The sequence below is a fragment of the Emys orbicularis genome, chromosome 4 (genome assembly GCF_028017835.1).
Source record: "Emys orbicularis isolate rEmyOrb1 chromosome 4, rEmyOrb1.hap1, whole genome shotgun sequence".
In the NCBI taxonomy this organism is placed as follows: Eukaryota; Metazoa; Chordata; order Testudines; family Emydidae; genus Emys; species Emys orbicularis.
This window is the reverse complement of record NC_088686.1, coordinates 43,125,049-43,142,020: the sequence shown is the minus strand read 5'-3', so window position 1 is coordinate 43,142,020 and position 16,972 is coordinate 43,125,049. Positions and strand designations below refer to the sequence as shown.

General features: G+C 48.1%; 1 protein-coding gene across 4 annotated transcripts in view; it reads left to right on the top strand.

Annotated features, from left to right (window-relative positions):
• The window catches only part of ESRRB (estrogen related receptor beta), a 50,252-nt gene that overhangs the window by 27,267 nt on the left and 6,013 nt on the right, over positions 1–16,972 (top strand). For 2 of the 4 annotated variants that reach the window (XM_065402989.1, XM_065402988.1), the window contains 3 exons: positions 2,389–2,499; positions 3,444–3,605; positions 14,916–15,185. In XM_065402989.1, coding sequence (XP_065259061.1) covers positions 2,389–2,499; positions 3,444–3,605; positions 14,916–15,185 — 543 coding nt within the window. Of the gene's footprint in view, positions 1–2,388; positions 2,500–3,410; positions 3,606–14,915; positions 15,186–16,972 lie in introns of all 4 variants that reach the window. The other 2 variants (XM_065402987.1, XM_065402990.1) reach the window with 2 other exon arrangements.

Genomic DNA, 16,972 nt, shown 5'->3' with positions numbered 1-16,972 from the left:
CAACTCAGAGTGATCGCATGGGACACGTACTTTGTGCTTTCTGCACTAACGTAAATGACAATATAAAGGGGAAGGCAGCGGAGAGTGAGGCCTAACATCTCAATTCAAATTAATAGTTCCGGTGCCCAGACTGATGGCTTTTAAACTATAGTTTTAGGGCTTGATTCTCCACTGTGCTGGACCTGGTGCAGAGAGGGGCTGACATGGAGCTGATCTCACCCTGATTCTTAGCAACCCAGCCTCACCTGCAGGGGGGCAGCTTTAACTTATACCGCTAGGGCAAGGTCCCATGTCAGTGGAGAACCAAGTGTAGCATAGCCTAACTCAGCCATGTTCCCTCTTCTCCCTGACATCCGCCTCTCATGCACTTCCCCTCTCTTTCCTGCATGCTGGGCTATGCAAGGGCCACTCACAATAGCAATTCCTTTGCTCTGGGGATTTTAAGGACTGGTCGTTTCTGCTTCTCTCCACACGGGAGTAGGACTCTGAAAGGGAGCAAGGCTAGACAGGGAGAAGGTGGGTCTATGGCTCCTCCCACTACAATGCTGGCTCCTGGAGTGGGGATGGCACACCAGGGGAATCAATCTGTTCCATCATATTGGATGGCACTGATTGCATTTACCTATCTACGCACGCCCATGCTCATGTGCAAGAAGCAGCACTGGAGAGCTGTGCTTCATGAAGAGGAAGCTCCTTGTGGCAGCCCCAAGGGCCTTAATATGCATACAAACACCAGCAGCAAAGCAATACCATGCAGCACTAACAGCACCATTGTCAACAGAAACCTCGCCAACAACTATGCTCCTATATCAGTACCACAGGTGTCACTGTGCGGCAGTGTTGCTCTCCATCACTCACTACTTCGGCCTGTAGCTTAAAAACTACACCATAGCCCTCACCTGGGCCCTGACGTTGGGCTTTGCCAATGACCATTGGTAGCCCTATACGTGTTGCTGTAGGATAATTTTATTGGAGTTTGCTGGTGTCGGTGTATTTGTACTGTTAATTGTATTGGTACTGATGCATACAGACATCCATAGTAAGTAATGGTATGGTTAGTTGCAGGGTATGACTGCTCGTATTGGTTAGGGGTATCATTGCTTCTGGTACTGATTTCATATAGTTCCTCCAGTGTTAGTGTAACGGTATTGATTAGTGAACAAAGTGCTGGTCTGAAATGAATAATTTACTTGTCAGATTATGTCTCTTTCTGCTGTAAAATATCTGTGAGCAGACTGCAGTTTCCTCAAAAGTATGTGTTGAGAAAGTGATAGATGAATAAATTTTGAACATTTTTATTTTTTACTGTATGGATTGATCACCAAATATTTGTTGCCTATTATGACTGGTCAGATAAGTCACAGGGTATTGTTTCTGTACTCTGGATGAAATCAGCACACGGATATTACAGGTGTGAATACTTGCATTTGCAAATTTTAAATTCAAATTCCATGTATACTCACAATTGACTTTCAATGGCTGTTTGTCCATGTAAAATTAAATTCCCCCAATTTCATAGAAATTGAACCCAAAGGACCAAGGATCCAACAAGAAAGGAATTTATTTAATAATTTGGACAACTATTCATGGTCTTATTTTTCCACTATTCGCTCAAGTCTAGTACTGATGTAGAAGTTCAGCTGCTGTTCTTGTATTGATGCTTGATCCTGCTGTTGCTGTTTGTATAGGTATAGTGATTTCGGTGTTGTATTTGATGCTTTGTTTGCTGTTTAACTCATTGTATTTGAGGCGTTGTTGCTACAAATCTTCGCTGTCTCTCTAGTTCAGTTTTATCATTGCCTTACTGTGGTAGAGGTTGCAACGTCTTGTTTCTGTTTGTATTTAGCTCTACTTTCATTATGGGTTGCCTTGCTTGACAGATCTTGGTTCTATTCATATTTCATAATCTATTTGTTATGGGCAGCTTTCCTCAAATACAGACAGTGAAAGGTCACAGAACATTTAACTTTTCATTTTTAAGAACAATCTAAAGGGTTTTTTTCATAAGCACAGGTTCAATTGACATTTCTGAGACTTCCTTTTTAAAAACATGATCATCCAGAGGGCACTGAAATCTGAAGCCCTCAATTTATCTGCCAAACAGACAATGATTCAAGAGTTGAGGTGGGCTGGGTTTTGTCTTCATTAATGTTTTCAGAAGAGGTAACTATCCCAGTGATGTTGTCAGAGCAGGAAGCTGCCCAGCTGGCATTGTTGGGACAGCTGTGCTGGATTCAGTGGACAGGCCAGGTGGCCTGGTCAGGGAAGTTCTGCTGGGTAAGGACGAATATCCAGGCCTCCTCTCTTACAAAGCTGTAGCAGTGAAATTCCAGGATTCACTATGATACTGCTAGGGGACCATGAGTTTCTTTCCTCTCTTACCCGCAGGGGTTCGTCTTGATCGAGTCCGCGGAGGACGCCAGAAGTACAAGAGAAGACTGGACTCTGAGAGCAGTACTTATCTGAGCTTACAGATCCCTCCTCCAGCCAAAAAGCCATGTATGTACAAGCTTCCTATTGTGTTCCTTAAGGCCAGCACACCTTCTTTTTCTATTGGTGCCATGGATGCACAAATAATGTTGTGTGGTGGTTGTCCCCTTCTGTTTCCATTACAAACCACCATTGTCAGATATTCATTTTTTTCCAATAAGTGTAGTGTGTGGGTGGAAGAGTGTCATCTGAGGCTGTGGCCCATTGATGATGGGATTCTATGGATCATCAGTCAGAGTTTTCTCAGAGAGAGAGACTAAGTGTATAACTTCAGTGATGTTCTGGTCTTCCCTGCACCCAAGATCCACTAAATCAGCCCCACACCCTGATCTCGCTCTACCGTGTCACCAAGTTGTTTTCTGAACTTCTCAAAATCCCATCAGTTGTTTGTCCATCACATTTATCTTAGGCTTCTTTCACCCTGTCATATCCCTATGGGATCTACCTGGTATAACTGAGCCTGTCTTACAATGGGCTCCTGCTTTTGTCAGACTTCTACAGGTGTTGGCTCAGTACTGAAGAATCACAGATTCTAGTTTCCAACCTCTACACTAGTGGTTTTCAAACTGGGGTACACATACCCATAGGGGTACGCAGGCTCTCATCGGGGGTACATGAGAAAAGTCCTGTAATGGCGGACAACGCATTTTAGTTAGGAAGACTTGGCAATCTAATCATAGGTCTATTATTACCCTATCTCAGATGGGGGTACCTGGTAGACTATGTTATTTGGAAAGGGATATGCAGCCGAAGAAGTTTGAAAACTCTACACTAACTACAGTGCAGTCTCCCTCCTGCTGTGAGCAAAACACATTTCTGAGATCCCAAATTGCAGGTCGTATGGTACGAGAACTCCTATCAGTTGTTTATCCTGCTAAGTGTTGTCTGAAAGCTGCTACATACACACCATCTCCTGAAAGGTACAGTAGTAACTTCTCCTTTGACATTTGCAGTGACTAAGATCGTCTCCCACTTGCTGGTGGCAGAGCCAGAGAAGATTTATGCCATGCCTGACCCCACCATGCCGGAGAGTGACATCAAAGCGCTGACAACCCTCTGTGACTTAGCAGACAGGGAACTGGTGGTGATCATTGGATGGGCAAAGCACATCCCAGGTAACAAAGGGGAAATTAGGGGAGGGGGCGTTAGTGTGAAAGACATGGGGAGGTGATGATTTACCTCTGTGAGCATCACTTTATCTTGGCACTCTGATGGGTTGAATCTACTTCAAGAGAAAGCTGCTCATGGTGAAACCCTCATTAGCATTGAGTTCCAATACAGTATATGATTAATTTGTGTAAATTAATTATCATATACACATAGTGTCCTGGGATTATGTGGTAGCCTTAGAGATAATATTGTACAGCAGTCAGTAGTGACTGTGACTGGGTGGTACAGCAATAACCCCTGGTGACTAGCCTTTGGGATTAGGTGGTACAGTGGTAGGCTTTGGTGATTTTGCATGACATGTTGCATTGGCTCAAGACAGTCTGAATCCATCTTGTAAATAACCATGGCAACTAGACATTGTATCCAATGGAAATGTAGGTTGTCATATTCCTCTATTGCCACTAGTGGGCAGGATCTGTGCTGCCGCACCACCACAGAATAGGGAGCTCACTGCCCATCTGAAGGGGAAGCTTTCCTAGCCATAAGGAGCAAAGCCACAGAGCAAGGCCCACTCATGCAGGAGACTGATTAAGGCACTGCTTTGGAGCTTCTGTTTCCTGTGTTGATGGAGGCTGGGAACACTTTGAGGTTGATCACATCACAGTCAAAGGGGAAGCTGACTGGAGCATGCACAGGACTTCCATACTGTTTGTTCAGCACAGCAGCAGCAGTCCATGTAGAATATCAGCACTGTAATAACAGGTCCAGGACTCAAGGAGTGGCCATCTCCCTCATTCAGATATTGGGGGCTCCCATGTGATTCCTGCTGTTGGATGAGTTGCATTCTGAGTCCACGGCTTGACCTTATGTCAAGCTCCATAACGTAAATTATCAAGGGGAGATGCCTAGGCATCTTGGACAGAAGTTCTGATTGCATAGCAAAAGTGCAGGGGCTAGTGGGGAGGGATTTCAGAAAGTGTCCCCAGGGCTCACTTTGCTGCATTGCAGAAGACTGCTTCAGATAGACATGCAGTATGAATAATCTGATACAGCAGTCTCATCCCCTCTCCCTTCTTTCCCTCCAGCCCAGAGGAACATTTTGTACTCAACTACTGGACCTAATCTGCCAAACCTTGCACACGTTACTCCAGCTTCAGCACAGGTTCACACTCTCCCATCCCGCTTCTTGATTCATCAGTTCCTTGCTTCAGCCATGCAGCATGTTTCCATGAAACATTTTTGACCCCGTCTGATCATTTGGGAGTATCTGCCATAGTTCAGTTGTCCTAGCCTAGCGGACGTTTGGCTCACGCAATGACTAATTTCTGCAGCTTGTCCTTGTTCTCTTTTTGGCTGCTGTTCCTCTTTGTTCTGAGTGACTGTTTCCCTGTAAAATTTGTCATCATTGGATTCTAAGGTTGGAGGCTCCCCTTGAGAAGATTTCCTGGGTTGCTTGAAGTGAGGACTCTTGGGTACCTTGGCCTAGATCCACAAAGGGATTTAGGCACCTAAAGTGCAGATTTAGATAACACTGTGATCCACAAAACCCCCACTCAGCTGTCACCCAACCCTATATGCGCCTAAACTCACTGGGCACCTACGTTTCCACTGTAAAAGTTCCATAGGCCCCTAAGTTTCTGCCTCTGGGCATGTGCATCAGGCAGGGGTCCAGATGCCCCTCTCATGCCTAAGCCCCAGCAAAATCCTCAAACCAGGGGAAGACAGGCCTGTCTTCCCCCAGGGCCCAATCCAGTAGGTTTACTCAGAGCATGACAAACACCACAAGGGGGCCTCCCTTACATCCAGTGGTTAGGGTACTCACCTGGGATGTGGGAGACCCCAGTTCAGTTCCCCCACTGTCCAATGAGAAGGGCTTTGAACAGGGGTTTCCCCACCTCTCAGGTGAATGCCCAAACCACTGGGCTACAGGATATTCTGATGTGAGTCTCTCTTGTCAAAGTTGTTCTACTTTCATTAAAAAAATATATTAATTGGCCCTAGAGCAGGGATCTCAAACTCAAATCACCACGAGGGCCACATGAGGACTATTACATTGGCCCGAGGGCCGCATCACTGACACCTTTTCATACAAAGATACAAAGGCCCTCCCCCTGCCCCCACTCCACCTCTTCCACAAAGCCCCGCCTCTTCCCACCCCAGCCCCGCCCCAATTCCAACTCCTTCCCCAAATCCCTGCCCCAGCCCCACCTCTTCTCCGCCTCTTCCCCTGAGCTGTTTGGCGGCGGGAAGCACTGGGAGGATAGGTTGAGGAGCGGGGATGCAGACTCGGGGGGGCGGGGGGAGGGGAGCTATGGCGGGCTACAGGAAATAACTCGTGTTTGAGACCCCTGCCCTAGAGCGTGAGGAACACTCTCTAGTCCAATGGTTAGGGTACTTGCCTGAGAGATGGGCAACCCCTGTACCAATCCCTTCTACCCATCAGGCAGAGAGGGGGGAATTAAACAGGGATCTCCCATGTCCCGGGTGAGTACCCAAACCACCGGGCTAAAGATTGTAAGAAAGGCCACCACCGTCACCTCCTCCTCACAAGAAATGGCTGAGGCGCCTACACCACCTGACTCCAGGCAGCGGGTCCTGGCTGTGGATTGCAAGCAGAAATAGGTGCCTGCAGCCTGGACTCAGATGCCTATCTCCATGACCGGGGTGGGTGGTGGGGATTAGGACACACCCCTCTTGCTGGCATCACCCACTGACTACTTTACCTAGCTCTCTGCCTATCATGCAGCAGGCTTTTATGGATCCCATTCTTAGGCACCTACCTCTCCCCATTCATTGTATAGGAAGCCTAGGGGCCTAACTCAGGCTTTGTGGTTCCCATTGTTGTTCCAGTGATTTGCTAGGAGCCTACGAGTTAGGTGTTTCACAGAGCCACACGCCTGACTGTAGAGTTTGGAGAAATCGGTCTTTCTGCGGGCAGTGGTTCTGAGCGGAGGTTAATGCCAGGGGTGCCCTTCTTAGAGGAGATCTGCAGTATCAGGGATTACACCATTCGCTAGCTGTGGAATCCACCTGGGGCTGATTCAGCACAAACAAGGCTATGTTGCTGATTGAGGAATCTCAGCCTGGATTGCTCCATTAACCCAGCAGCAGGGTTAACTCCATTAACAGAAAGGGCATTAACACAATGCAGCTACGGGTATGGCTACAGAGCCGAAAAAAACCTACAAGAGTGAGTCTCAGAGCTCAGGTGAACTGATTCAGGCTCACGCTACAGGGCTAAAAATAACAGTGTAGATGTTCCTGCTCAGGTGGGGCCCGGGCTCCAGCCCCAGCACAAATGTCTACACTGCTATATTTAGCCCCGGAGTGCAAGCCCAAGTCAATTGACCCAGCCCTGAGAGTCCTTGCCATGGTTTTTTTTTTTTTTTTTGCTGGATACACATACCCAAACACAGTTACTCACAGGTTACTCTCAGTGTGGCTATTAGTTCCCAAACACCTAGGTGTTGCAGCCTGGGGAGGCCCTACCGTAGCTCAGGGATCACTTGCTTACACCGGTAATGAACAGCTGCTCCCCCCTGAATTTCATTTTGGAACCAATGCACTTCCCATCTTGGTGCTGCTGCTGTTCTCCTAGAACGGGGAGGTAAGCGCAAGGTGACTGCTACTCTGTAAAAGGGGCTGTTTTTTCTTCCAGAAGGACAGGGTCCTCCTGCAACCACCTCTATTTTCTCTCTATTTCCCTTTCCTGCGAAAAAACCCCAGTGTGGCAACCCAATCAACACAGCTCCTGGGTCAGTCAGAGGGGTCAGTCCAGCTCAATGGTAATAAACTAATCATACTGCTTTTAGAGCAAAGTGCTCTGGGTGCTTTATACGAGAGATTTTAATACATGTAAAATAGGATACAACCTTTTTATTTTATTTTAACACAGGGAAGGGGACTGACTCAAATGGGCATGTCAATGTAGTCTGTTCCTTTGAGTCTGCACGCCCCGAACCCCAGACACCAAGGAGCTCACACACCAGGGCAATCACACGCTCCGGTTCCCACACAACTGAGCTCGTAGACATGTGAGGCTTGATTCCCAAGGGGCACTTAGGGCTGAGCATTTGCAGTGCCTAACCATTAGGCACCGTGCCACCCAGTAGAATTCACAGCCCCAAGTGAGGCACCCAGGCCTGGGGAGAGTTCGGAGCTAAAAAGGGGATTCACAGAAGCCAGTATGCTGAGGGGGGAGCTGTCTAAGCTAGCCCCTCAGAGGGAGTTGGCTCAAGTCAAGGCTGGCCAGAGATGCCTTCCGCCACTTGGGATTCTCTTATTGAAGCTGTCCCACTTTGTATAAAATACTTAAATCGCCCTTGGCCAAGGGGAAGAGGCCCCTACAGGTATTTTTCCTGCAACAGCCCAGCAGACTCCTTCTTACAAACAGCTTGTTTATGATGTTAAACTTATCTCCCATTGGCAAATCCAGGCAACAGCATTCTGGCACGTGGCTCACACATTAGGAGCGCATTATACCAGAGGGTCCTGAAGGAATATTTTTCGTAACATCATTCAGTAGTTTTGAATTGTCCACAAGATTGTCTTAGTGGGGCACTGTGGTTCCTTCGAAATAATAGAGTTCCCATCAAGTACAGGGATATACATTGGCAGGTATTTCACCAGAAACTGTATGTCAGAGGTAACTCACAGGGGAAGCACATAATAGATAAAGGCTTCCCCTGGGACAGAGGAGACTGTGGGTTCCCATGCAGTGCAGACATTCCTGCTTGGGCTGGAATCCAGGCTCTGAGACCCGTCCCCCCACGCTCCAGCCTGAGTGGGAACACCTACACTGCTACTTTTAGCCTCATAGTGCAAACCCCATGAGACTTGCTGCCCCAGGGCTTTTTCTGCAGTTCAGATACACTCCATGGCACACTTCCTACTATTCTGCTCCTTTAATGGCCACACTTGGGATCTTTTGGCCTGAAACAGAGAGTTCCACTGTTGCATGGCCAGACTTATGGCCAATTGGCTTTTGAACCTTTTCAAACACCAGCGGATTTGGTATCTACCTCGATAAGGAAGGACAGCCATTTGCTGTGTATTTTCTTTGAGCCTCTGGCCGTTGTTACTGCAGTAATTTTATACTACCTCTGGCAGAGCTGCAGCTCAGCCTGCTTTCAGGCACAGAATGACTTACCTGAAACTCCAGTTCACACTGTTTGCAGTCATGCAGTTGCTCGCAATGGCTAAGAAAAAAATACAGATGAGTTTGGCAAAATGGCAATCTGATGATGGCCTATGACATCAAATTGACCTCTTAGTTCTCAGACCAAAAAGTCTGGGATGGGGAGGGGTTGGTGGTTTTCTTTTCATAGCTGTGATCTGTCCCAGTTGTGACTGTGCTTTTTGTTTTGGAGTTTATTCCAGAGGGTTAGAGTCTGAGACTGACTCCGTGGGTGGGCACTCATGTGGGAGAGTTCAAATCCCTGCTCCAGTGACTACTTAGGTTGTCATTGCCCCCAGGACTTGGGCAGCTGGGGGCATGTGCACGACCCTGGCAGAAATTTAGATGCCATGGGGACCTTATCAGTGGAAACTTAGGTGCCTACAGTGTTAAGGAGCTGCTGGGAATAGGGATTTTTGAGGCTCTAAATGTTGGACTTAAAGGCTATGTCTACACTATGCAGCTTTTAGCGACATGGCTGCCGACAAAAAACTTCCACCCCAACGAGCGGCGTTAGTGTTGTCGGCAGGAGAGCGCTCCTGCCAACAAAGCGCTGTTCACACCAGTGCTTGTCATCGACAAAACTTTTGGCTTTCAGGGAGGTGTGTGTTTTTTAACATCTCTGAACAACAAAAGTTTTGTCTTTCACTTGCCAGTGTATCCAAAGCCTTTGGCACCTAAAGTGGCAGTTAGGCGCCTAAGCCCCCCTTTTCAGAGTAGCAGCCGGGTTAGTCTGTATCCGCAAAAAGACCAGGAGTACTTGTGGCACCTTAGAGACTAACACATTTATTTGAGCATAAGCTTTCGTGGGCTACAGCCCACTTCTTCGGATGCATTTTTGCGGATACAGACTATTTTGAGTTTATGCTCAAAATAAATTTGTTAGTCTCTAAGGTGCCACAAGTACTCCTGTTCTTTAAGCCCCGCTTGTGAATCTAGCCCCTGGATCTCAGACACTAAGAACAAGGCGAAAGGACTAAAGGTCACATCTGTCAGTCTTGTGTTAAATTAGAATGCTGTTTTTCAAACCAAGGCACAGGAATGGGCCCAGCACTTCAGATACCAGGTCCCAGAGCAAACTCTTGTTCTTTAATGTCAGCAAAATGAAACAGATTAAGCTTAAAGCCACTCTCCTGCAATCAGTAACATGAAAACATGATTTAAAAGTGTTCAGCAAACATTATTAGCTCAATGTCCTCCCCAGCCAGCTTGGAGTCCTTCCCCTTTGGATGAGACTCTCCTTCTCCTCCTCCTACCCAGCCCCTCTGTTAATCACCTTTGTATTTCATCTACCTTTTACACATGCTTTTCTGCGGGAAGAGGGGACTTCTCTTGAGGGACAACAACAGAGGCTGTCCCAAGGTAGCCGTTGTGCTGTTCTCACTAAGAAGCTGATAGCACCAGCACAGAATGAAATATGGCAAGTGGAATGACAGCAGCTGTGTCTGGAGTGGCCTCAGATCCTATAATTACAGCTCCCTTTATTACCTCTGCTAATGGCCCTCCAGAATGACAGAAATGATAATAAATTAACAGATTATGAACTCCACTTGCCACAAATTATGTGTGTGGGTTTAAAAAAAAAATTCTGGGAGCTCACCCTGCCAAATCACTGAAATAAAAAAAACAAATGTCACTACATCAGCTAGGGCAAATCAAGTAACTTTCCACAGGGGATGTGGCAACCTGCAGCTGGAAGTTAGAGCAGCCCTAAATAGTGCTCTAATTTGCACCAGGGATTGAAACAGCCTCTAGCTGGCTGCACGCTGGTGGGGATTACAAAGGTGACATAAAACAGTTTCTTTGCCCTGTGTTGAGCAAAGCTCAGCCAGACCTGAGGATCTAACCCCGTATCTCTATTTTTGCATTCAGTGGGGTTTTGTCTATGCACTGTTTCTTATCATACCTGCCTCCCTAGTCTTGTTTCTTCATTGGAATAGGAGGCAACTGGTGAATTTGCTGTGCATATAGATTAGGTCTTTATGGCCAATAACTCTCCCAATTTTAGTCCAACTGGCAGAGATTCTGGAGAATGGACAAGAACAGGGGAGATGGCTGAAGCTGGGTGTAGAGTCCCTGCCAATGCCAACTGACCCGTAACCTCACACTGTTACTAACTAGCTCCAGTAGAACAGGAAGCTTCCTTCTTCCTGGGGACAGACTCACTCACTGCTTCTAGTTCTTACCACAGATCTCTACCTAAACTCCTTGGGCCACGTTCTGATCTCAGTGACACCAGCGTAAATCCAGAGTTCACTTTGGCTGGGGTCCATGGAGTTACTTCATTTATACCAGTGTGAGATCAGAATCTGGCTCTTTAAATCACAGATCTCTGGTGGTGACTGATCTTTGATAGAGACAGGCACAGGTGCCATAGGTCAGTGGTTCTCAACCAGGGGTACATGTACCCTGGGGGTACACAGAGGTCTTCTAGCAGGTACGTCAACTCATCTAGATATTTGCCTAGTTTAGAACAGGCTACATGAAAAGCACTAGCAAAATCAATACAAACTAAAATTTCGTACTGACAATGACTTGTTTATACTGCTCTGTATACTATATCAGAGTTTTTCAACCTGGGGGGTCACAATTTATTTTATAAGTATATGGTAAAAATGAGAAAGTCGGCAGTTTTTCAGTAATAGTGTGCTGTGACCCTTTTTTGTGCGTGTCTGACTTTGTGAGGTGAAACTTGGGGTACACAAGACAAATCAGCCTCCTAAAAGGGGTACAATAGCCTGGAAGGGTTGAGAACTACTTGCATAGGTCCATCTAATATACACAATTCATTTCCATCCAGCATACTTTCTAGCAGTTTTCCAAACCTTTCCACAAGTGATTGCCATTTATACAGGCCATAAAGGAGGCACTGTATGTAACAATACAATAGCAGTATAGGGAGCAGGCCACATTCTGCTCTTACATGGGTGCCTACTGCAGTTAATGGAGAGCATGCCTGTGTGAAAGAGGGATTTGGACCAGCAGCTGCAGGTGGGATGGGAGTTAGGGTGCAGAGGTGACACTTTGGAGAGAATGACTGAGCCCGGGGGGCAGGAATTAACTGGTTCATTAGGAATCAGAACCCAGCAGGAGGTGGGGTTCCAAGGTGTGTTTTGAAGAGAAAGTTTAGGACACAGGTCTGTGCAGGAGCAAAGGGGGCTGTTCCAGATGATGCTAGCACAGTGAGGAAAGGATGTACTGCGTACTGGGCCTGGGGACAAGTAGGTCAAGCTGGGGAGCTACTGGATGACATCATGGGAAGACTGGTGATTAATAAGGTGTACTTACAGAGGTGGATGGGTCTGAGCATTGCTCTGTGAGGCCAGAGGAATCAAAGCAATGCACAAGATCCATAGAGAGCAGGATGGACTTTGTACACACACCTGCAAGGCCACATACTGTGCACACCGGCAGCTGCAAAGAAAGGAGATAACTTGGAAGAACTGATTGACACTATCCAAAAAGAAAAGCAGGAGGAAATCCTGTGTGTCTGGGCCCCATTACCATATGGCTGAGCACCTCAAAATCTTCACCATATTTATTGTCACAACACCTCTTTCGGGAAGAGAAGTGCTATTATCCCCATTTTACAGATTGGGAACTGAGGCAGATCAAGACTAAGCAACTGACCCAAGACAGCTATGGGAGTTGAACCTAGGGCCCTCAAGGCTAGAACCTGAAGCACTGGACCAGCCTTCCTTTCTGTAGTTGAATGAACGGCTAATGCCAAAGTGGTTGGATAGAGGGTAGGGAATGGGGAGTGTAGATAGGAGAGAGAGAGAGGCTATAAACTTTGGGAACCGAAGCTATAATAACTGCTCTGCAAAGCAGACATCCTCTCTCCCAGAGGGGATAGCATCAGCTCCACATGCAGCAGAGGGCAGTGTCAGCAAGGCGTCAGAAATCCAGAGGCCAGGAGCCTGATGCACACTTCTCATCAGACCATTCTCCCATTTACTCAGAATGCTGCCTTTAGGGGCTAGGGTAAAAGGGGACCGTATACTAGCTGCCAGAGGAGAGGCTGAGGACAAAGGAAGAGGCAGGTCTCAGAGAAACAGATTTTTTTTAAAGAAGGAACCCACACGTTACTGTTCTCTTGGCTGTGACAGCCTGCAGTAGGGGGCCCCAAACTTTGCTGATGTGAACACCTAAACCTCCAAGACTTCCATGCACTCCTGGCCAACCTTAGCTAACTTAAGAACACAGCAGGTCCTTCCTATACAAACATATTCAGGGCCTGGAACAGGCCTGGATTGTTATCTGGAGAGACGCCTGCGACAATGGGGATTGTGCGCGAGCATCCCTCACACAGCAATGATAGACCAGACGCTGTTGGGCAGATAGCACTCAGCTAGGGATTCAGTCTAACTCATTTCACTCTCTATTCCAGCTCGTCTCCCTGGTGGTCTTTAGCTGTTCCCTTATTCCCTCTGGCACTCCTCCCCAATGGATTATCGATTCCTCCCTCCCACCCACTGCTACCCCCAGACCTCACACACACACAACACGTGACAGCTGATTGGTATCTGTTAATTAATGTGGCCTGGGGCCTCTTTTCTATTCAGGGGCCTGATAAGGGAAATTGGATGTCCAAGGGCTGCCATGCCATTATCACCCTTTGCTTCCCCTGGCAACAGAAACACAAAACATGGCGTAGTGATAAATAAATAAGACTAACCCATCCCTCTGCCCTCACTTCCTTGGGCTGAGATAGCACAGATAGAAAAATAGAACCCACAGTCGGTCAATACAGCAATCACCAGCTCTTTTGTTAATTGCTGACTTGATAACAAGAGAAATCAAATGATCATTGCAGTGGCTGGTTACCTGGGCCCAGACACAGCGACGTGAGCGGTGAAGGCTGTGGGAATAAAGGGCATCTCGCTGCGCACAGTTCGCAGCCTGTCGGGCTGGGAAGTCTCGGAGGCAGAGGCTAATGAGCTTAGACAGGGCTGCAGGAGGAGAGTGATCCAGGGGCAGAGGACGCTGAGTTAGGAGAGAAAACTAGAGGGGAAAAAAAGCCAGTGTTGGAGAGAAAGGTGGGAGCCTGAAGGTGAGGGAGGGGAGAGAATGCTGCACCAAGTTCCTGCTGCTTAGAAATACTCAGGCCTTCCCATTTCAACTCAGTGCTGTGAAACTATTGCCAGGACAGGCTGCCCCAGTGCTGCTAAACAGAGACAGACACCCCACTCAGGTCTCTGTCAGGGTGGGCAGGGACACTACACACTGTGTTTAGGATTTGCTGACAAATGGACGCAGGGCAGCTGTGTCCATTCGGGATCCAATGTCAGGCTGCTACAGAGCCTGAGGTCATCTCTGCTGTCTCTCTCCTTTTTCTTAGGCTCCAGCAGAGTTTTTCCTCATTGCTTTTCTTATGAGAAGCTTCTTATGAGGTCTGATCATTTCAGGAGAAATCTTTCTCACACTCCCTTGTATGTCAGACACTGGAGCAGAGTGCGCCTCTCGTCTCACTCTCCTCTGGGTTGCATTACAGAAAATACAGCAGGAGGAACAGGGGAGCAAAGTACCTACCAGGCAGAACTGCAGGAGGAACAGGGTCAGGGTACATCCCACCATGGTGTGGCCTGAGGACTGGGCTGTATTCAGGACAGTGCTGCAAGGAAAAATGGGGAACACAAAGGATGGATTCCAGGCAGGGCTGCAGGTGGACTGGGAAGTAGAGAGATGGGTAAATTCCAGAGGTGCCAGACACTACAGGATGAGGGCCATGTAAGTACCTAGACAGGGCATGTCTACACGGCCCACGGCAGCAAGCCTCCCAGCCCAGGTCAAAAGACTTGGGCTCCCAATGACACACTAAAAATAGCTGTGTAGACATAGCAGGCCAAGCTCTGAAGCCTGGGGGGAAGGAGGCGGCATTAGAGCTCAAGCCCAGGCCACAACTTCAGAGCACTGTCTCCACAGCAGTTTTTGAGTGCTAGTGTGAGCCCCACAAACCCAAGTATATTGACCTGGGCTGGGAGGCTCGCCACAGGCTTTGGAGAGATGCTCAGTGACCCCATGTAATGTGCAGGGGATTGGGAAGATGGAGTGATTCCCAGAAAAACTGGGGAGCTATTGAGGATACAGCCTTTGGAGCCCATCCCAGTTTGACCCTGCTTGTCATTTGCCCTGTCAGGTTTCTCTAATCTCTCCCTGGGGGACCAGATGAGCCTCCTGCAGAGCGCCTGGATGGAGATCCTCATCCTGGGCATTGTGTACCGCTCACTGCCCTACGAGGACAAGCTGGTCTATGCCGAGGACTACATCATGGATGAGGAGCATTCGCGCCTGACGGGGCTGCTGGAGCTCTACCTGGCCATCCTGCAGCTGGTGCGCCGGTACAAGAAGCTGAAGGTGGAGAAGGAGGAGTTTGTCACACTCAAGGCCCTGGCCCTTGCCAACTCAGGTAAAACCACGGCCCGGACTGATGTGAGGCTCAGGGAGCCAAGGCCAACATGGATCTCGCACTCTAAGATGCTCCTGAAAAGTCAGAGGACCAGTGCCTGGCTATGCGCTGGCTCCTGGTAACAATGAGTCTCTCCAGTGGGTCTAACACAGCGCCCACTCTCTCACACTGTTTTTCTTTCAGCTTAGAAGTGAATTGAGTACCTGGTGAAAATGTAGGCCTTATCTTCAGGGGTCTGGAAATAGGGTATAGACCCTTTTCCCTCTTAGAATGCTGCTCCCAATATGGGCCCTGGTTGGAGAGGAATGATTGGCTGGAGCAGGAGTTGAGGTATGAGATATGAGCCCTTTCACTCATGAGTCCCCAGCTCCAATCTGGCCTCAAGTTCGTTGAGACGGGGGACTGGCTGGCTTTTGGAGAGAAAACTACTGAATTTGCCCACTAGTGTACTGGATCCAGTCAGACCTAGGTCAGGGGGACAGGCTGGATCAGAGAATGGGATATGGAGCCTTTTACCTTGAAGTCACCAGTTCCTATTCAAGCCCAGGTCAGGGGGAGCCGGCTGGTTCTTGGAAAATGGGATTCAGCACTTTTTGTTTCTAAGGCCCTGTTTGAATCTGGCCCAGCTCAGTGGTGACTATAGAGAAGTCAGACTGTAAAATCAAATTTTACACCCTACTCAAACGAATGGGGTGTTGGCCAGTGTGAACTTAGTTGAGGGTTCCAATCCCAGTTGACAATTGGCCCCAACACCAAAACCACCACTCCAGTTGGCACTAACTGTCCCCCTTTGTTAGCAACCTCATCAGAGAATCCAAGGTCTGAACAGGCCACAGAGAGTAAACTCCAGTTCAGCTACAAAATGGGGAGAGGCCCTCCAGAGCAGAGTGAGGCGCACTGGTTGGGATTAGGGCAGTAAGAGCTTGCCCCAAATCACAACAGATAGTGTGTGCTATGTTAATACTGCACATGCAGCTGAAAAGGTTGCTATTCTCACTGTTCCCTGGTGGACAGATGTGTAAGTCACCAGAGCTAAAGCTACTGCATGATGAGATTTGCCTGCCTAAGCTTTCAGAGATTCATAGCGCTTAAGGCCAGATGGGACCATTAGATCATCTAGTCCAGTGGTTCTCAACCAGACATCTGGGGTCCCCTGGGGGACGCGAGCAGGTTTCGGGGGTCTGCCAAGCAGGGCCAGTATTAGATTTGCTGGGGCCCAAGGGAGAAAGCCAAAGCCCCACTGCATGGGGCTGATGCCCCAAGGCCCCACACCCGGGGCTCAAGCCAAAGCCTAAGCCTGAGCAACTTAGCTTTGCGGGGGCCCCGGGGCATGGGGACCCAGGCACTTGCCCTGTTTGCTACCCCCTAATGCTGGCCCTGGCTTTTATATGCAGAAAAAATATGTCGTGACACAGCTGGGCGGTGGAATCTCAGAAAGATAAAGGTTGAGAACCCCTGATCTAGTCTATAACACAGGCCATTTAACTTTACCCAGTTACTCTGTATTGAGCTCAATGAGCTGTGTTTGTAATAGTCTAAAGCAGAGCTTCCAGAAAGGCATCCCGTCTTGAAGATATCAAGAAATGGAGAATCCACCACTTCCCTGGATAGTTGGTTCCATGGTTAATCACCCTCACTGTTAACAGTTTGTCCTTACATTCCCATTTGAATTTGGCTGGCTTCAGCTTCCAGCTATTGGTTCATGTTATGCCTTTCTCAACTAGATTAAAGAGCCCTTTAGTGCCTCGTATTTTCTCCCCGTGAAGGTACTCAGACAGCATAATCAA